General features: G+C 36.5%; 1 protein-coding gene across 3 annotated transcripts; it reads left to right on the top strand.

Moving 5' to 3' along the window:
* The first annotated feature begins 231 nt into the window (after positions 1–231).
* si:ch211-15d5.11 (oxidation resistance protein 1) lies at positions 232–21,943 on the top strand. Of its 3 annotated transcripts, none has more exons than XM_058398520.1 (16): positions 232–642; positions 3,084–3,273; positions 3,983–4,137; positions 5,640–5,719; positions 11,869–11,946; positions 13,674–13,781; positions 14,918–15,049; positions 15,130–15,314; positions 15,678–15,928; positions 16,020–16,158; positions 17,448–17,622; positions 18,262–18,378; positions 18,465–18,617; positions 18,723–18,818; positions 19,258–19,331; positions 19,823–21,943. In XM_058398520.1, exons 2-16 carry the CDS (start codon positions 3,215–3,217, stop codon positions 19,956–19,958), a joined length of 1,938 nt encoding a protein of 645 aa, XP_058254503.1. In that variant the 5' UTR covers positions 232–642; positions 3,084–3,214; the 3' UTR covers positions 19,959–21,943. The 3 variants fall into 3 exon arrangements, with proteins under 3 accessions (XP_058254503.1, XP_058254505.1, XP_058254504.1); XM_058398521.1 differs by lacking the exon at positions 232–642 and adding an exon at positions 701–1,669; XM_058398522.1 differs by lacking the exon at positions 11,869–11,946 and having other exon boundaries at positions 233–642.
* The last annotated feature ends 2 nt before the right edge of the window (positions 21,944–21,945 follow it).

The raw sequence follows: 21,945 nt of genomic DNA, 5'->3' as shown, positions 1-21,945 counted from the left end.
AAGTTATATTTAAAAGTAAGTATTTAAAAGTTATATTTAGCTGATTTTTTTAAAACATTCATGAAAAGTGTTGTTAGCATGGTAAATAGCCATGATAATGGTTTCTGATCTATACTTTTATTTATTCTCAGGGAGAAAAGCTGGTATAAATAAAAAATATAAACGGTTTTGCCTGTTGGGCACAATAAGTCGCGCTCTGATGACGTCATTCCCGCAGACGCAGAACCACAACAACTCGTGATGTGATTAATTCCCGCCCGTATTCCGCTAAGAATCGTTTAAAAAAAAAAGAAACGAATTAATAATCGTAATCACAAATGTATCGCGATTAAGAATGTAAAGGAGATACAGATATCGAGAATGAAGAGAGAACGCGTGTCGAAAAGAAAAAAACAAAACAAAGGGAAAACAGTTTGGTTCTGCGGCTGGCTGCAGACGGTGACGTGATTGATGCGTGAACTGTCCAATCAGCGCGTTTGCTTTTGGTGTGCAAGCCAATCGGAAAGCAGGAGGCGGGACTTGTCAGAATGCGGTTAGGAGGAACAATGCGCGTGTCAAAACCATGTTCCTAGGAAAACACACATGATGGCGAGTCGCCGCTGTCAGATCCTCTGTTTTGGTCTGCGCTGATTAATAAGACAGGTCAGTTTCTGCTCTGTTTATAAGTTTTAGCGTTTCTGTGTCACGCAGAGATACTTATAGAAGCAATATGGTTTGATTCGCTGCTGATCAGACAATAGCAAAGCTGGCTAACTTCTCCTTTTTTTGGATTCATCATCATCATCATCATTGAAATAAGTCTGATTTCTTTTATAGAGAGAGGGTATTAAATATAAATGTACACGCTAGTCACTTAAATGCTTCAGGGAAATTACAGCTTTCCTCCATTTTTATTTAGAGTTGCACCAGTTTACCAAATGGCGTCCTTATCTAGAAATAAAATAACATATCTAGTGACCTACATGGGGTGCCAGTATTTTATATTAAATGGAATGCTCTTTTAAAGGAAGTAGGCCTTTAAATCCCGAATAATTTGCTTTCTGATCAGAGTATAGTGCTCCTGACTATAAGGCTTTTCTGATCAGTGATTCCATTTTAAAGGTCGGAACTCCCACAGGAATTGCCATCAGGAAGTACTAGAAATACACTATAGTGGCAAAAGTTTTGGGACACCCCTCCAAATCATTGAATTCAGGGGTTGGGCTCGGCCCCTTAGTTCCAGTGAAAGGAACTCTTAATGCTTCAGCTTCATACCAAGACATTTTGGACAATTTCATGCTCCCAACTTTGTGGGAACAGTTTGGGGATGACCCCTTCCTTTTCCAACATGACTGCACACCAGTGACCAAAGCAAGGTCCATAAAGACATGGATGAGTGAGTTTGGTGTGGAGGAACTTCACAGAGTCCTGACCTCAACCCCATAGAACACCTTTAGGATGAATTAGAGCGGAGACTGTGAGCCAGACCTTCTCGTCCAACATCAGTGCCTGACCTCACAAATGTGCTTCTAGAGGAATGGTCAAAAATTCCCATAAACACACTCCTAAACCTTGTGGAAAGCCTTCCCAGAAGAGTTGAAGCTGTTATAGCTGCAAAGGGGTGGGGCAACTCCATATTACATTCATGTGCATGTAAAGGCAGATGTCCCAAAACCTTTGGCAATATAATGTAAGTGCACAAGCTATGTAATTCTAGGTAACCTTCTTTACTACTAAAAAAATATCCTAATTTGAACAAATCAATGTTAAAAAAATGCAAATCACATTTAATAGTTAAAGTGAAAGATTTTATATTCAGTCGTTTAACAGGTTTATAAGCGAGTGTGTGTGTGAGTGAGAGAGAGAATACGAGTGCAGGAGGACCAGGCTTGTGCGTCACACTGCATTGTATCATAATAATTTGAAAGTGTGTTTCTTTTCAAGTCTCTTACATCCAACCTGCATCACTACTTTGAATCATCCTGTAAATAAGTGATAGCGAATAGTTGCCATGGTTACCAGGTGACGAGGTGATACAGGAGGGATCACGTTCCTGTTCTTAGCCGACAGCAAAACTGGAGTTTGCTCCCATTTTTGTCGTGTCCATGTTGATGATTGAATGTCTTTATCATGTCTCACTCCACAGTGGAGGTTAATATGAAGCCTATATGAAAGTAGACACTCAGGACTTTGTAGTGTTTCAGAAGGATTTCTGTTTTCCCTAGACTTCTAGGAGTGACATATTCATATAAATGTTTCAGGTTTGTTTTTCCCCACACAAATGTTTGTATCTAACAGACTCATTTTAGATCAGACTCACAGCCTGAACATCGTTCATTTCTTTATACTGATTGAAAATGTCTCATAAGTATGTTTTCATTTCTCTGGCATAATGAAACACCAGTGTGTGTTTTGAGATGCCTTTCTGCTCACCATGTGTGTAAAGTGTGTCTGTCTGAGATACTGCTGCCTTCACTTCTCCTCTCTGATCTCACCTGGCCATGTTTTATCTATTTTTCTAGCGTTATAAATACACATTAGAGCACACAACTGTGCAAAACAATGGCAGGAAATGTAAAATATTCAAACCGGCCCGTTAAAGTCACTAAGATCGCTTAGGATGATTTTATATTTTATATGTTGCTCTGCTGCCACAGGATTAGCTGATTGGATCATCAGTATTGTGATTATATATAAGAAGTAATATCAAAGATAAAACCTACATCAAGAAAATAAAGCAGTTTTAAAATGTAAAAAATATATATAGTAGGTAATGAATTTAAATAATCAAAATAATAGAAACAATAAAATAATCTTTAATGTACATGGGTTTAAAATAAAGTGACCTGGTACATCTGTATAATAATAATAATAATAATAATAATAATAATAATAATAAAAGTTATTATTATTATTATTATTATTATTATTATTATATAATTCTTATATATTATAATATTATTGTATATAATAATAATAATAGTTATTATATTATAATATATAATACTATTATATTGTAATATTATTATATATTATAATCTATAATTATAATCATTATTATTATTATAAAATATCTACTTTTTCCCTGTTTCTGTTACATGAAGGATACGATGAAGGAGGACGACGATGGAAACAAAAACGAATCCCTTCAAATATTCTCTGGTCCACTGAACATCTGCCTGAACATCTGCACCTCTGGAATTTAGCTCCAAAAACAAAGGAAAAAAAGAACACAATGGACAGTAAACAGAGGGAGAAGACCAGAAGCGGATACTTCGGTAACGTCAAGAGCAGGTGTGTGTTTCAGCAGCCTACAGTCTGGAGCTGTTAGGAATTTAAGGCTGGACCATATGATTATAATAAATCTATTATAATTATACGAAATCTTTTTATTTATTTATTTTTTTAAATAGTGAAAATAATTGAAAGTTCACTGGATGTGGCTGAAGTGAGGTTAAAATTTGGTGTTTTTTTAATTGTAAAAATGTAAAATTCTACACATTGAAAAAAGCTAACAGTTGTGAATCTTTAATATTTAATAATTTTTATTATTTGTTTTCGTAAATAAAAATACGATTTCTTGTCTTGTGGGAACTATGGTAACAAATATAACAGATTAAAAAAATGTTATTTATTTTTTTAATGGTAGGAATTTGTTTATTTATTTGTTTAATTTAAATTTTTATTTGTTTACAAACCTATGTATCATGTATTGTGTCTTTGGGAATCACGATTTTTTTTGTTGTTGTCTTTTTCTAGTTAAAATACAACACAGTGTTCAGTTTTGTGTAAATATTTATTTTATTAAAAAAATAAAATAAATAAATACTCCTTCATACCCTTTACTCAGCAGTGTTAGCTACATGTTGGCTAATTGTTTAGCAAATTATCTCTACAGTAAAAGCGCAGCTTTAGAACAGTAGTTAAAGAAAAACACAGAGCAGATTGTATATTCTCTGTGATGGGGTTGTAATATTGACCCCTCGCTCATACTGACCCCCAGGCTGGGCACCAGGCTGCCGCCAGGCTTCACGCAGCCTCCAGGTTTGGTCAGAGGGCCGTGGGACGCCTCGGTGAGCGCTAACGTGGGCCGAGACGCTATGGACACGGGGCGCCATCATATCCGCAACCCCAAACTCAGACAGTATTACCTCAAAGGTGACGTTAATGTTAGCATTTTTATTTTAAACACTTTTTGTACATAAAATGCTTCATGAGGCAGTGCAAAACATTAGACAGTGAATCATGTGTGGATTAGACAGTGAATCATGTGTGCATTAGACAGTGAATCATGTGTGCATTAGACAGTGAATCATGTGTGCATTAGACAGTGAATCATGTGTGCATTAGACAGTGAATCATGTGTGCATTAGACAGTGAATCATGTGTGGATTAGACAGTTATTCATGTGTGGATTAGACAGTGAATCATGTGTGGATTAGACAGTGAATCATGTGTGGATTAGACAGTGAATCATGTGTGGATTAGACAGTGAATCATGTGTGTATTAGACAGTTATTCATGTGTGGATTAGACAGTGAATCATGTGTGGATTAGACAGTTAATCAGATGTGGATTAGACAGTTAATCAGGTGTGGATTAGACAGTTAATCAGATGTGGATTAGACAGTTAATCAGATGTGGATTAGACAGTGAATCAGTTGTGGATTAGACAGTTAATCAGATGTGGATTAGACAGTTAATCAGATGTGGATTAGACAGTTAATCAGATGTGGATTAGACAGTTAATCAGTTGTGGATTAGACAGTTAATCAGATGTGGATTAGACAGTTAATCAGTTGTGGATTAGACAGTTAATCAGATGTGGATTAGACAGTTAATCAGGTGTGGATTAGACAGTTAATCACGTGTGGATTAGACAGTTAATCAGATGTGGATTAGACAGTTAATCAGATGTGGATTAGACAGTTAATCATGTGTGCATTAGACAGTTAATCATGTGTGGATTAGACAGTTAATCATGTGTGCATTAGACAGTTAATCATGTGTGGATTAGACAGTTAATCATGTGTGGATTAGACAGTTAATCAGATGTGGATTAGACAGTTAATCAGGTGTGGATTAGACAGTTAATCAGATGTGGATTAGACAGTTAATCAGATGTGGATTAGACAGTGAATCAGTTGTGGATTAGACAGTTAATCAGATGTGGATTAGACAGTTAATCAGATGTGGATTAGACAGTTAATCAGATGTGGATTAGACAGTTAATCAGATGTGGATTAGACAGTTAATCAGATGTGGATTAGACAGTTAATCAGGTGTGGATTAGACAGTTAATCAGATGTGGATTAGACAGTTAATCATGTGTGGATTAGACAGTTAATCATGTGTGGATTAGACAGTTAATCAGATGTGGATTAGACAGTTAATCAGGTGTGGATTAGACAGTTAATCAGATGTGGATTAGACAGTTAATCAGTTGTGGATTAGACAGTTAATCAGATGTGGATTAGACAGTTAATCAGGTGTGGATTAGACAGTTAATCAGTTGTGGATTAGACAGTTAATCAGATGTGGATTAGACAGTTAATCAGATGTGGATTAGACAGTTAATCAGATGTGGATTAGACAGTTAATCAGATGTGGATTAGACAGTGAATTTTTTAAGACTCACTATTTTCTGTTCATTTTCACAGAGGCTGCTTTTCCATCTGACACGTCGACAAGAAAGACGCTGCACTCTGTGGAGGAATCAAGCAGGAGGGATGAGCGAGCGGTGAGACACACACACACACAAACACACACACACACACACAAACACACACACAAACACACACACACAATCACATGTAAATGATATGACCTATAATTACACCTTCATACTGTACAGAACAAAAACAACACACACACACACACACACAATCACATGTAAATGATATGACCTATAATTACACCTTCATACTGTACAGAACAAAAACAACACACACACACACACACACAATCACATGTAAATGATATGACCTATAATTACACCTTCATACTGTACAGAACAAAAACACACACACACACACACACAATCACATGTAAATGATATGACCTATAATTACACCTTCATACTGTACAGAACAAAAACAACACACACACACACACACACAATCACATGTAAATGATATGACCTATAATTACACCTTCATACTGTACAGAACAAAAACAACACACACACACACACACAATCACATGTAAATGATATGACCTATAATTACACCTTCATACTGTACAGAACAAAAACAACACACACAAACACACACACACACACACACACACACAATCACATGTAAATGATATGACCTATAATTACACCTTCATACTGTACAGAACAAAAACACAACACACACACACACAATCACATGTAAATGATATGACCTATAATTACACCTTCATACTGTACAGAACAAAAACAACACACACACACACACACAATCACATGTAAATGATATGACCTATAATTACACCTTCATACTGTACAGAACAAAAACACAACACACACACACACACACACACACAATCACATGTAAATGATATGACCTATAATTACACCTTCATACTGTACAGAACAAAAACACAACACACACAATCACATGTAAATGATATGACCTATAATTACACCTTCATACTGTACAGAACAAAAACAACACACACAAACACACACAATCACATGTAAATGATATGATCTATAATTACACCTTCATACTGTACAGAACAAAAACACACACACACACACACACACACACACACACAATCACATGTAAATGATATGACCTATAATTACACCTTCATACTGTACAGAACAAAAACACACACACACACACACACACACACACACAATCACATGTAAATGATATGACCTATAATTACACCTTCATACTGTACAGAACAAAAACACACACACACACACACACACACACACACAATCACATGTAAATGATATGACCTATAATTACACCTTCATACTGTACAGAACAAAAACACACACACACACACACACACAATCACATGTAAATGATATGACCTATAATTACACCTTCATACTGTACAGAACAAAAACACACACACACACACACAATCACATGTAAATGATATGACCTATAATTACACCTTCATACTGTACAGAACAAAAACACACACACACACACACAATCACATGTAAATGATATGACCTATAATTACACCTTCATACTGTACAGAACAAAAACACACACACACACACACACAATCACATGTAAATGATATGACCTATAATTACACCTTCATACTGTACAGAACAAAAACACACACACACACACACAATCACATGTAAATGATATGACCTATAATTACACCTTCATACTGTACAGAACAAAAACACACACACACACACACAATCACATGTAAATGATATGACCTATAATTACACCTTCATACTGTACAGAACAAAAACAACACACACACACACACACACACACACACAATCACATGTAAATGATATGACCTATAATTACACCTTCATACTGTACAGAACAAAAACAACACACACAATCACATGTAAATGATATGACCTATAATTACACCTTCATACTGTACAGAACAAAAACAACACACACACACACACACACACACACACACAATCACATGTAAATGATATGACCTATAATTACACCTTCATACTGTACAGAACAAAAACAACACACACACACACACACACACAATCACATGTAAATGATATGACCTATAATTACACCTTCATACTGTACAGAACAAAAACACAACACACACAATCACACACACACAATCACATGTAAATGATATGACCTATAATTACACCTTCATACTGTACAGAACAAAAACAACACACACAATCACATGTAAATGATATGACCTATAATTACACCTTCATACTGTACAGAACAAAAACAACACACACACACACACACAATCACATGTAAATGATATGACCTATAATTACACCTTCATACTGTACAGAACAAAAACAACACACACAAACACACACAATCACATGTAAATGATATGACCTATAATTACACCTTCATACTGTACAGAACAAAAACAACACACACAAACACACACAATCACATGTAAATGATATGACCTATAATTACACCTTCATACTGTACAGAACAAAAACAACACACACAATCACATGTAAATGATATGACCTATAATTACACCTTCATACTGTACAGAACAAAAACAACACACACAATCACATGTAAATGATATGACCTATAATTACACCTTCATACTGTACAGAACAAAAACACACACACACACACACACACACACACAATCACATGTAAATGATATGACCTATAATTACACCTTCATACTGTACAGAACAAAAACAACACACACACACACACACACACACACACAATCACATGTAAATGATATGACCTATAATTACACCTTCATACTGTACAGAACAAAAACAACACACACAATCACATGTAAATGATATGACCTATAATTACACCTTCATACTGTACAGAACAAAAACAACACACACACACACACAATCACATGTAAATGATATGACCTATAATTACACCTTCATACTGTACAGAACAAAAACAACACACACAAACACACACAATCACATGTAAATGATATGACCTATAATTACACCTTCATACTGTACAGAACAAAAACAACACACACAAACACACACAATCACATGTAAATGATATGACCTATAATTACACCTTCATACTGTACAGAACAAAAACACACACACACACACACAATCACATGTAAATGATATGACCTATAATTACACCTTCATACTGTACAGAACAAAAACACACACACACACACACACACACACACAATCACATGTAAATGATATGACCTATAATTACACCTTCATACTGTACAGAACAAAAACAACACACACACACACACACACACACACACAATCACATGTAAATGATATGACCTATAATTACACCTTCATACTGTACAGAACAAAAACAACACACACAATCACATGTAAATGATATGACCTATAATTACACCTTCATACTGTACAGAACAAAAACAACACACACACACACACACACACACACACAATCACATGTAAATGATATGACCTATAATTACACCTTCATACTGTACAGAACAAAAACAACACACACAAACACACACAATCACATGTAAATGATATGACCTATAATTACACCTTCATACTGTACAGAACAAAAACAACACACACACACACACACACACAATCACATGTAAATGATATGACCTATAATTACACCTTCATACTGTACAGAACAAAAACACAACACACACAATCACACACACACAATCACATGTAAATGATATGACCTATAATTACACCTTCATACTGTACAGAACAAAAACAACACACACACACACACACAATCACATGTAAATGATATGACCTATAATTACACCTTCATACTGTACAGAACAAAAACAACACACACAAACACACACAATCACATGTAAATGATATGACCTATAATTACACCTTCATACTGTACAGAACAAAAACAACACACACACACACACACACACAATCACATGTAAATGATATGACCTATAATTACACCTTCATACTGTACAGAACAAAAACACACACACACAATCACATGTAAATGATATGACCTATAATTACACCTTCATACTGTACAGAACAAAAACACACACACACAATCACATGTAAATGATATGACCTATAATTACACCTTCATACTGTACAGAACAAAAACAACACACACACACACACACAATCACATGTAAATGATATGACCTATAATTACACCTTCATACTGTACAGAACAAAAACAACACACACACACACACAATCACATGTAAATGATATGACCTATAATTACACCTTCATACTGTACAGAACAAAAACAACACACACAAACACACACAATCACATGTAAATGATATGACCTATAATTACACCTTCATACTGTACAGAACAAAAACACACACACAAACACACACAATCACATGTAAATGATATGACCTATAATTACACCTTCATACTGTACAGAACAAAAACACACACACAATCACATGTAAATGATATGACCTGTAATTGCACCTTCATACTGTACAGAACAAAAACACAACACACACACACACACATTATGTCCATATCATGACATCATACTGAGTTGTGAAGTGAGGCGAGCAAAGGTCAGAGACACACCGCAGCGCTGCCACATTCCTCCTAAACACTGCTCTCACTCTCAGATATTTGGGTTTATGGATATTCAGAAATTTCTGCTGAAGCTTTACAATGGAGCTCTGTGGAACAAAAAGGCTTTGGTAATGGAAAAAAGATCAGTAATGACAATAGCGTATAGCTCTGTGTGTGTGTGTGTGTGTGTGTGTGTGTGTGTGTACGGTTTGGCTTGAAATAAACCTGTCAGCTTTAGATTTAAGATACAGAACTCTTCGCTAACTCCTGACGCTAGCGTTATAGCTAAATACTCAATGCTAAATGCTGAAGCTAGATTTGCTAATCAGTGAAACAAGATTTACAAAAACAATTCTTGCTAATTTCTGAACCTGCGTTCGCCTTTCTAACGGATACACGCTTTAATCTAGCTTTAGAGGATGATTTACTGATTACGGAAGCTAGCTTTATAGAGCATCGTGCTAAGTACTGGATTAACTGATTAATGAAACTAGAGTCATAGTAAAAGACCGTTGTAATGACTGAATCTAGCTTTAGCAGATGATTTAGCAGATGATAGATGCTAGCTCTATAAACTATCAGGCTAAATATCAGAGCTAGATTAGCTGATTAATGAAACTAGAGTCATAGAAAGCCTTGCAAACTTCTGAACCTGTATTAATCTTGCTAACTACCTTTATCTCCGCCAAATTTTATGTGGAACTTGTGTTAATTATTAAAAATTACTATTATAGAATGCTAATTCTTGAAACAAGATCTGCAGAAATCCTTGCTAGCTACTAAATCCATCTATATTTCACATTCTACGATGTTTTTATAGCTTTGTAAAACATCTTGCTAACTCCTGAATCTAGCCTTGTATCTGCCAAATTTACGTGACACTTGTGTTAATTATTAAAATTAGTTTTCTAAAATGCTAATAACTGAAACAAGCCTTATATTAGATCTTTGTTATGACAGGAATTCCTTTTGTAAAGTTTTGCAAACGGCTGAATTTTGCTTTGGAGGATTCTGTTTACTGAAGCTAACTTTATAAAGCATCGTGCCAAATACCGGAGCTAGAGCTGCTAATTATTGACCCAAAATATGTAGAAATCCTCGCTAGCTACCGAATCTAACTTTGTATCTGCAGAATTTAGCTTAATGTGAAATGTGTTTTAACGGAAATTAGCTTAGGAGATTACCTTAAGTCTGGATTTCTCTAATAACTGCTTTGTGTAGCACCTTTGTTATGACAGGTTAACGGCTTTGACATGATGTTTTGAGGACGATTAAAGAACCTTGCTTCATTTAATTCATTATTGAAAGTAGAAATATTTGCTAATTACTGGCTTTAGCATTATATAATGCCTTGTACAATGCTTTTATAGCTTTATAAACCATCTTGCTAACTTCTGAAACTAGCTTTGTATTTGTCTGAGGTAACATAATGTATATTATTGAACTTAGCTTTGCAGGATGCAAACGTTTTTCGACATCTTTCTTTCTGTCATTGGGATTTTGTTTGCTAATTACTTAAACTAGCTTTTGTTGAAAATCATGCTAGCTACCAGAACTAAATTCCTTGCCTTGCTAATTACTGAATATAGATTTGCTAATTAATGCTAATTAACAGTTTTCAGTTTTTTGAAAGCAAGTACAATGGGACTGACAGAACTATTGTGTGTGTGTGTGTGTGTGAACAGGTTCATCATGAGGACACAGTGTTCAGTATAGCCTCTCAGTTTAGTGGCAGATCATCAGATTCGACCTTAAACACACAGGTACACCACTCTGATTTTATTGTGTGTACTTTGTGTGTATTGTGTTGTGTTGCGTTATGTTCTGCTCTGCGGTGACCAATTTCCCAGTGAAACAGAAGCTATATATAGCCTTATGGTGCATCACTGGGGAAATGAAAGATGAGATGAGCCATAAAGAAGTCGTATTTGTTTTGTGGTCTGTCTTTCTCATATTGTGTATTGAGTCTCAACTGCAAGCAGAGGGTTATATCGAGGTTAAAGATCAGCTAAAATAATACATATAAAAAATACACCAATAACAACAACACAAACAACATTACTACCACCACCAACAGCAGTAACACTGCCATCAACACCAACACCAACACCACCACTACCACCAACACACAACCAACAACATGAACAACACCAACAAAAACAACAACAAATACACCACAACCAACAAAACCAACAACACCAAAACACACACTAACCACAAGAACAACACAAAACACCACCACCAAAAAATCAAACACACTAACAAATCTAATGCCTCAAACAAAAACATCAACAACAAACACAACACCAAGAACAACAATAAAACCATCAACAACACTACTATCATTCTCAACATCAACACCAATAACACCACTAACACTAACACTACTACTCCCACCACCAAGAACCAAGAAGCACAACACCCATAACACCAACAACAGCATCATGACCACCACCACCAACAAAACCTGTACCACCACAAACATGAACATAAACACACTAACCATAATAACAACTCTACCACAACCAAAAGAAACCTAACACACAACTCCAACACCACTAACAAAAACACCAACAACAAATACACTACTAAAAACAACTATTAAAACCACTACCAAAACAACAACAGCAAAACCACCAACAAACAACACCAAAAACAATAACAAGCATAAAATAAACAGCAACAACAACAAACACACCACCAAAAACAATAAACACGCCATTATAAACAACAAACACACCACCAAAAACAAGCATACCACCAACAGCAACAACATACACACCACCAAAAACAACAACAAACACACCACCAAAAACAACAAACACCAACAACAACAAACACACCACCAAAAACAACAACAGACACATCACCAAAAACAACAGCAAACACACCACCAAAAACAACAACAAACACACCACCAAAAACAACAAACACCAACAACAACAAACACACCACCAAAAACAACAACAGACACATCACCAAAAACAACAGCAAACAAACCACCAAAAACAACAACAAACACACCACCAAAAACAACAAACATCAACAACAACAAACACGCCACCAAAAACAACAACAACAGACACATCACCAAAAACAACAGCAAACACACCACCAAAAACAACAAACACACCACCAAGAGCAAACAACAACAAACACAAGTCTTTGTTGTAAGTAATTATTTGTAAATAAAAATATAAACAAATGAATCCAATGGTTGGGTTGCCGTGGAAGCGGCTTGTTCCCTCCGCGCTAAACTCCCAGCTTCCTTTCTTGTTAAGTGCATCAACTTCAACTGAAAAGATTAGTAAGTAAAAAAGATTACAGAATTGAGATGTTATTTATGTTCAATATAAATAAAGTCACACTATCATCACTCTCCACAACACGAGTTTACGGTGTTTAAGTGACACCTGGAACAGAGCAGTGACAGAATGGTGCTGATATTTAAATCATTTCATCTCATCTGGTCTTTTTTTTAACTCTGTAGAAACTCTCAGCGACGCTCTCTGACCCTCTTACTGAGCCCAAACTGGACGCTGTGACCCCCACGACCCCCGTGTCCCCATCCACAGACGCCGAGTACGACAAGCTGCTGGTGAGCTTCACCTTCTGATATGTTTTGTTTTGTGTGTGTGTGTGTGTGTGAGAGCTTTTATTTTGTTACTGGACTTTGCTACCATGTAGAAAATCCTGTCTGATTGCTGGAGTAAACATTACTGAGTGTGTTCTTAGTCTTGTGACACAATATGATGTGTTATAATGAGCAGTAGTGTTTCTTTTATATCTGTTTAGTAAATTTAATTCAGTTTAATTCCAGATTAAAATGTCACATGTAAACGAGCACAGGGTTTATTCTTCACTAAAAGAATTTATTTATTTATTTAAAAAAATCTGTACAATAAAACGTAGAAAAACGGAAAAATAAGCAGAGCAAATGCAAATAGCACAAATAAATTATTATTTATATGTTATGTATTATATTTATTATTGTATAATCTATTTAAATATAATTTATTTGTTTCTGCTTCTTTTATTTATTTATTTGTTTGTTTATTTATTTATTTAAAAAAATCTGTACAATAAAACGTAGAAAAACGGAAAAATAAGCAGAGCAAATGCAAATAGCACAAATAAATTATTATTTATATGTTATGTATCATATTTATTAGTTTATAATCTATTTAAATATAATTTATTCGTTTCTGCTTCTTTTATTTATTTGTTTGTTTGTTTGTTTATTTATTTATTTATTTGCAAATTGCGGTCCTTTTTTTTCCATTTTATTTTATTTTTTATTTTTGTCAATTAAGAAAAATTCTTAAAAGTAAATCCCAAATCCCATACACCACAAACAGAAACATCTGTTATACAGATACATATATCCGGAAGAAAAAACACAACTTGGAAAAAAATAATTTATAAATTATTAATAATATTTTATGTGGAAATGATTTTTTAAGTATTGTTTTTTAAAAATATCTATAATAATAATAATAACTGTGATTTGACACCATTATCACACACCATTACATTTCATTTTAACACAAAATGTAATGGTGTGATTAATGATTCATAAATAATATAATATAATAAAATGAAAAACTAAAATAAATAAAATAATAGAATAAAATTGTTGAGAATTTAGTTGAGAAAATTGGAAAATAAAAAATTAAAATGGTGGACCAGCTGTAAATAAGCATCTACATATATTTGTATTTTCCTTGTTGTCAGGACGTGGAGGCGGTGCCATTGCCTGACGGACAGCTCTGCCTGTTGGCTCTACCCCCAGAGTGCACACAGGGGGCGGAGTCAGCGGGACTGCCGTGTCTCAAGCTGTTCTGTCGCTTCATCACCGACCGGAAAGTGAGTTCCTGCTACGAAGCTGCTCTTCATTACGATCTTTCTTACTTTTGCTAATTACGTCACGTCTGTCTATTTTTTAGGGCGTGGTGTCTGGCATTCTCCTTGTAGCAGCCAATAAGATCTTCTTTGACCCGTATAAGTCCCTCCCTCTGGTGCAGGAGAACGGCTGTGAGGAGTATCTCTTCTCCTGCCCGGTGGACAATCTGTCGTCCGTCACCTTCTTCTCCGACATCTCTCACGTTCACTTCAGCCGGTCCACACAGAGGTGCGTAGCTCTCAAACGTCCAGATCCGACCCGCGTCCGAACGTCCTGTTGATGTGTCCTACCTAGGTGGTGTGTTAAGGCAACTTCCACAGAAAAAAAGCCTGTTCGGGCTAATTAGCTAGCTTAGCGATTATCAATAAAGATTAGCAGTAATATGATTTGTTCTCAGCTGTATCTTGTTGATCCTATTATCTTGTTGATCCTCATGAGAGAGTGTCTGCTGTTTAATGTAAACGTTAACTGAAACTTTTGACCTGCATCTGCACAAGGTGTGACCATTACACAGGAATCCTTCCCAAATTCTTCCCCCTCCAGCCAAACCGGACAGATTAACATCAACTCCTCTGTTTGATATAATCGCAGGTGGAAACGTCGTAAGAAAACGTTGAAGGGTAAAAGTTTAAAGGACCATGTGAGCACACCTCAATCCAAAATGGATGCAGGGTCTGCTCTGGTGTCTGCTGTGACACGTGAGGTGGAAACAGAGGCATCGGACACGGTGGAGGACGAGGTCGGGGAGAGCAGGGACATGGCCGAGGTCGAGAGACAGCTGGAGCAGCTCGCGCTGGAGTTCCACACCGGGCAACATCTGTGTTCAGGAAAGCAGATCTCAGGTCAGTGGTTTGGTAATTATCTCTTTCTCTCTCTCTCTCTCTCTCTCTCTCTCTCTCTCTACTGTATTCAGTTTCTAAACTTTCTCCTCAGGACACAGCCGGACCAGCTCCATGATGTTTGTGAGGATGCGTCAGAAACCCCAGCTGAAAAAGGGTCTCGGGATGCCGGAGATCGGAAAAGCCAAAACAGTGCCATGCAGAGACGCCTGGTTCATCCTGCAACAGGAGAGGTGACAGAGCCAGCAACATGTGTGTATATATATATATATATATATATATATATATATATATATATATATATATATGGGGAGGGGTGGCTCACATGGTTAAGGCTCTGGGTTGTTGATCGGAAGATTGGGGTCCCAGCACCCCCAAGCTGCCACTGTTGGGCCCTTAACCTCCCTCTGCTCCAGGGGCACTGCATCATGGCTGACCCTGCGCTCTGACCCCAACCTCCAAGGATGGGTCATGAGAAGGACTTCACTGTGCAGTAATGTATATGTGACAAATAAATGAAGACTACTTAACTAGAGCCAATCAGAGCCACACCTCGATATTATTGTTGTCACATATGTTTCAGACCCTGGGAGACAAAATATATGTGCTGATATTAAATATTCATGATGATAGTGTTTTAACGTTTAAAGTGAAAGGCTTTTTAGGAAGATAAACAGGCGGGATGGAGCTGGAAATATGGCTCAAAAAAACCCTGAAATTAGTCGTCTTTCTAATCATAAAAATAAAGCCATCTATCAGTGAGAACTGAGGAAGCTGTTAAGGTGGGAGGGACGTTATCCTCTCTCTTGTCTGCCCCGTCAATCAAAGTGTCACTAACCACTCACAGGGGTATGTGGAATCATCAATGCGAAAGAGGGCAGACAGCACTATTCTCTGAAAGGCAGAAAACAGATTTTTGGAACTGTAATTAATGCATATAGAGACGTAGTTGATTTTTCTCTTCGTATGATTGATTTTAATATTTAATTAATTTATTTGTATATTTATTTTATTTATTTGGTATGTGTAGAGTGTCTTTATAGACCTGTCCGTTTTCGACTTTTGGGTTCTAGCGTTTGTTTGTTAAAAGTGTATTAAATAGTAGAAGTAGCATCGTATACAGCTTTTTAAGGTCATATTAGTTATTGTAGGTTATTATTTCACTCTCAGTAGAGTGAAATAAGGTTTTAATAAAGTATTTATCATAACTAAGTCATTTTCACAGTGAATAAACCTTGTGTCTAAATTCAGCTTTATTAAGTAAAAAGTAAGCTGTCATGTCTAAGCCTGAGTCAGAAATACCCTCCGAGCTACTCGGAAACCCTCCAGGGGGTTTATTTTTCTGTCATATTCCCGCAGATTCTCCACCAAGATGCAGCTCTCCTTCTAATTCTTGGATGTTCTTGTGTTTTTATTTCCATGTGACGTTGTTACAGATTACTGATGAGCTACATTCAGGATTCAGGAATCAGATTTCAGCTCATTTTCAAATACAAATCTGTGATTTCGGTTTTCTGAGCAGTTCGGACGAGCTGTACGCCTACCTGAGCCACCACCGGCCGGACCTGTGCATCCTGGAAGGAGGTGGCGAGGAAGAGGAGGCAGAGCAGGACGAAGACGACTTTGTGATTCTCAGCGAGGGAGAAGAGGAAGGAGAGGAAGCCGGCAGAGACGGGCGCACCGGAGACGAGTGGGAGGTGTGTATGAGCGTGTGAGGAAGTGGTACATATGGAAGCGGTTTGTTATACTGTATTATTTGTAAAAGATTCATATTAAATGAACAAAAGAAAAGGGTCTGAGGAAATGCATTTGACTCTTCTATACAATTGACTCTTCTATACAATTGACTCTTCTACTTATATGTACTGTTTATTCTGTTCAAATTCAACCTTGGTGTGTTCTCTATCTTCTTCTTCTTCTTCTTCTTCTTCTTCTTCTTCTTCTGGTTCTTTAAGCTGATGAGAGCAACGCAATGACACAGAGAGATAGTCTCGGGGCCCTGATGCAGTGAGAAAGCAATGAGTCGACTATGAATCGACTCATCTGAATCAGAATCAAATCATCTGATTTTGTAGATGTGAGCCACTAAAATGAACCAAGAGACACAAACTGATCCTGAAACAGACATAACTGCAGAAATGTTCTGGAGATTTAACCATTTAGGATTTGTTGTGTATTAACAAACCAAAAATATCACAGATTCAGGCTCAGAAAACGGTGTGAATGTGTAATTGCTCATGTTTAACTTGTGTAGTTTCAATTTTTAGTACTCTAGGGGAAAAAAACAATACAGAACAGGAGAGAAATTAAGTGTGTGTGTGTGTGTGTGTGTTTAGATGGTGTGTGTAGAGGACAGCAGGGTGAAGGAGTCTCTCTCTATAGACAAAGAACCTGATGGACTGAGTGACATTGTGAAGCAGAGCCTCATACTGAACACACAGCACGTCCGAGAGGTCAGAACACACACACACACACCTAATAAAGTTGCTCTGAGTGTATATGTTGTAAGTCAATTGTTCTTTGTTGGTCATGTCCTCAGCTGTCCAGCGAGCTGCCTCCTCGTACCGTGGGTCACTCGTGGAGATTAACCTATAGCACCAGCAAACATGGCGCTAGTCTCAAAACACTCTACAGGAAGCTGAGCGCCTCGGACTCGCCCGTCCTCCTCCTCATCCGAGACGAGAACGAGCAGGTCAGACGCTAACGTCTGGAGTCTGTCTGAAGGTGTGAAGTAATAAATAAATATTTACGTTGACATTAATTATGAACCATTTTATCCTTCACTTCTTTCTCTCAGGTGTTCGGCGGTTTCCTTTCTCACCCTTTGCACCCGAGTGACAAGTTTTACGGTACAGGAGAGACCTTTCTCTTCCTCCTTCACCCTCGATTTAAGGTAAATCTAGACGCACAGGTATCCCTGAATGCACCTCTCACACAGGTATAGCTTTTACCCCCGGGGTAGAGGAAGGTTTCAGAGGTGTAATGTAGAAGCAGGGTTATGAAGCAGGTCCTTTCCCCCTGGGTTCTGACTCAGAGTCAGCAGTGTTAACTCCACATGGCGGTGCTGAACGTGTTCAGGGTGAAACCATGCGCTGTTAGAATGTTACGGCTAGTCGCCTAGCAACAGAAACCCAATCAGAAACTGAGCAGCGCCTCTGTGCCTCATATCAGGTGGTTTGAGTCACATGACTCGGAAACAGGAAGTGATAATGTGTATCTTTATCAGTACAAATCATTTTTCTCAGCCTCTGAGCTCTTATCTTTGTCCTGACTGATTCTTCACCATCACGTCTTACTCTGTTTGTCTGTCTGTCTGTCTGTCTGTCTGTCAGTGCTTCCGCTGGACAGGTGAAAACTCCTTCTTTATTAAAGGTGACCTCGACTCCTTTGCCATCGGCGGCGGAAGGTACGAGCTTTTCAGGAGGTTTTCCTCTGGACAGACAGAAAAAAATAGAGCAAAACTTTTATTTAAAAATAAACCATAAATAATTATTATTATTGATTATATTGATAAATTTTTTTAAATATATAAATTAATTAATATATTTTTTAACCATTTTATTATATCATTTTATTATTTATTTACATGTAGATGTATTAATTATATGAATTATTATTAGTGATACTGCAGCCGTACAGTCACTGTATTTATGAACATCACATGAGTTGAAGAGTCTAGAGCCTTTTGGGAGGATGTCCAAACTTCCCACAATTTTTCTACACAAAAACTGAATAAAATGTAAAGTAAATGACGGCTTTTCACTTCAAACATACAGTATGTAATTTGGCCAGGGGTGCACAAACTTTTGCACCCATCTATATGGTAGATAGATAGATAGATAGATAGATAGATAGATAGATAGATAGAGCTAATTATTTTTCTCCACCCCTCGTCAGTGGACACTTCGGCCTGTGGCTGGACGAGTCTCTGTATGTGGGGAGGAGCAGCCCGTGTTACACCTTTAACAACTGCAGCCTGTCTGAGAAGAGCGACTTCCGGGTGCTGGAGCTTGAGGCCTGGACCTTCTGGTGATCTGACAGGTCATCAGATCTGAGCTGGAGGTGATGGAGCAGGATCGAGAGCAGAATGGACACTGATCTTTTAAGGTCTGAGGAGGAAAAGTAATACTGGAGGAATTCCAGCTCTGTTGGATGAAGGAAAACGCTACTGCATATGTGCAACGCTAACGCAAAAAAATAATAATGATAATGATTCGCATTCAAATCATTTACATCGAGGAGCCATGTGACCGCGACGCAAGGAAAAGACGATAACCGATGAAAGATGTTCAACAAAATATTCTCACATTCACGTCTCTCGATTTCACCGCTCAGCATTAAAACCCCCATGAAACAGCTGCTAGTGTGTAACACTGGTGTGTTTCCTTCTGAAACAGGAAGTGACGTGTTGAACTTTACACACCCACCAGCCAATAGCATAAAGGTAAACCAAGTGCAGGACTTCTGGGTCCCGAAAGCATTAATCATTACGATCGAAGACGACATATATCCGTGACTTGATGGAAAACGTCCCCAAAAATTTCCAAATTCTAAAATTTATTTTGTATTATTTATTATTAAAAAAATAAACCTCTCCACATGAGTTTAATACCAAAATGTCCAAAAAGACAAGGGGTTCATTATTATTTTAATTATTTTCTTTTTAAATAATTAAATAAAATTCAAATTGTACACAATCGTACACAGTACAACCTGCAGTAAAATGCTTTATTTTTTATAATAATTCTCAATTATTTCTAATTGTTTGTACATTATTGTAAACTGTTATTAATAATAATAATTCTCTTTATTAATTATAATTAATATAAATTCAATTTAAATAAAATAGCTTTAATTAATATTATAAATATGTTTATTTAATTTATTTATATTTATTAATTCTATTGATTATTAATAGTAATATTAAGAATCATTTTCATTTTCATATGATGTTTGAGAAATGCCACTAATTTTTTTTTTATTATTATTTTATTTTTTAACATTTGTCAAATGTATTTCGGATGTTTTTTAATTGAAAAATCAACGCAACACCAGTATATGAGAGTGAGTCTCTAGTCACTAAGATGCTAGTCATGCTAGTAAAAATATAAATAAATACAGAAAAATGAATAACTCATGTCCTTTCTGGACTTCTGGAATTTGATGATTATGTAATGTCCAGAAAATAATTTGGAAATCTTACCCTTCGAAAAATTTGATCAAATCTGCATTTTTTTTTTCCAAACTTACTGTGACATCGCAATATTTCTATTTAATCGTCACATTTCCACACTGATAAAGCTGTTCTGTTGCCATGTCTTGTTTTTATAAAGTACTGTATTGTTCATAACACCGAGGAGCTGATGAACAAAAACCTGTGAAACACCAGATTTCATTTATTTTTTATTTGAGCTTCGTCTCTGTTCTGAGGACGGATTGATGGAACGGAAAATTCGATGCGGTTCTATTTAAACGACGGCGACCGAAGCCCCGGAAAAGGAAAGCACTTGAAGCCACTTTTAACCTGCACTGACCTTCATGACGAATCAACATTCACGTCTTCTAGCAATGAGAAGATTTTTAAAATGTGAAAACTACAGTACAAAGCACTTCTGCATAATAAATAAATAAATAAATAAGACGTTTATGGATTATGGAAGTTATAAAAACTGAGGTAACTGTTTCACACGCCTTTGGTTCTGATTCCTAATGGAACTGGTTTGCATCTTCACAAGCAACAAGCAATCATGATGATGATGATGATGATTACGACGACGAAGACGTCATAAACAGAAGCATCACCTCAGCTTTACTGTACACAGACCGCTTACTGAATTTCATCAGCTGACGCAAAGCTAGGTTTATTTAAACAGAAATGAGGGAAATGCATCATGGGACACCAACAAACTCATCACTGTAACTATTATATATAGAAATATAATAAATGGGAATCTTCCAAATCAATCGTGATCATGTATTTTTCCCCCATAAATTAAATAAATGACACAATCAACTAAACG

This window comes from Hemibagrus wyckioides, linkage group LG09 (genome assembly GCF_019097595.1).
Source record: "Hemibagrus wyckioides isolate EC202008001 linkage group LG09, SWU_Hwy_1.0, whole genome shotgun sequence".
NCBI classification, from domain to species: Eukaryota; Metazoa; Chordata; class Actinopteri; order Siluriformes; family Bagridae; genus Hemibagrus; species Hemibagrus wyckioides.
Note: the sequence above shows the minus strand (reverse complement) of the source record. Positions and strands in the feature narration are given on the sequence as shown.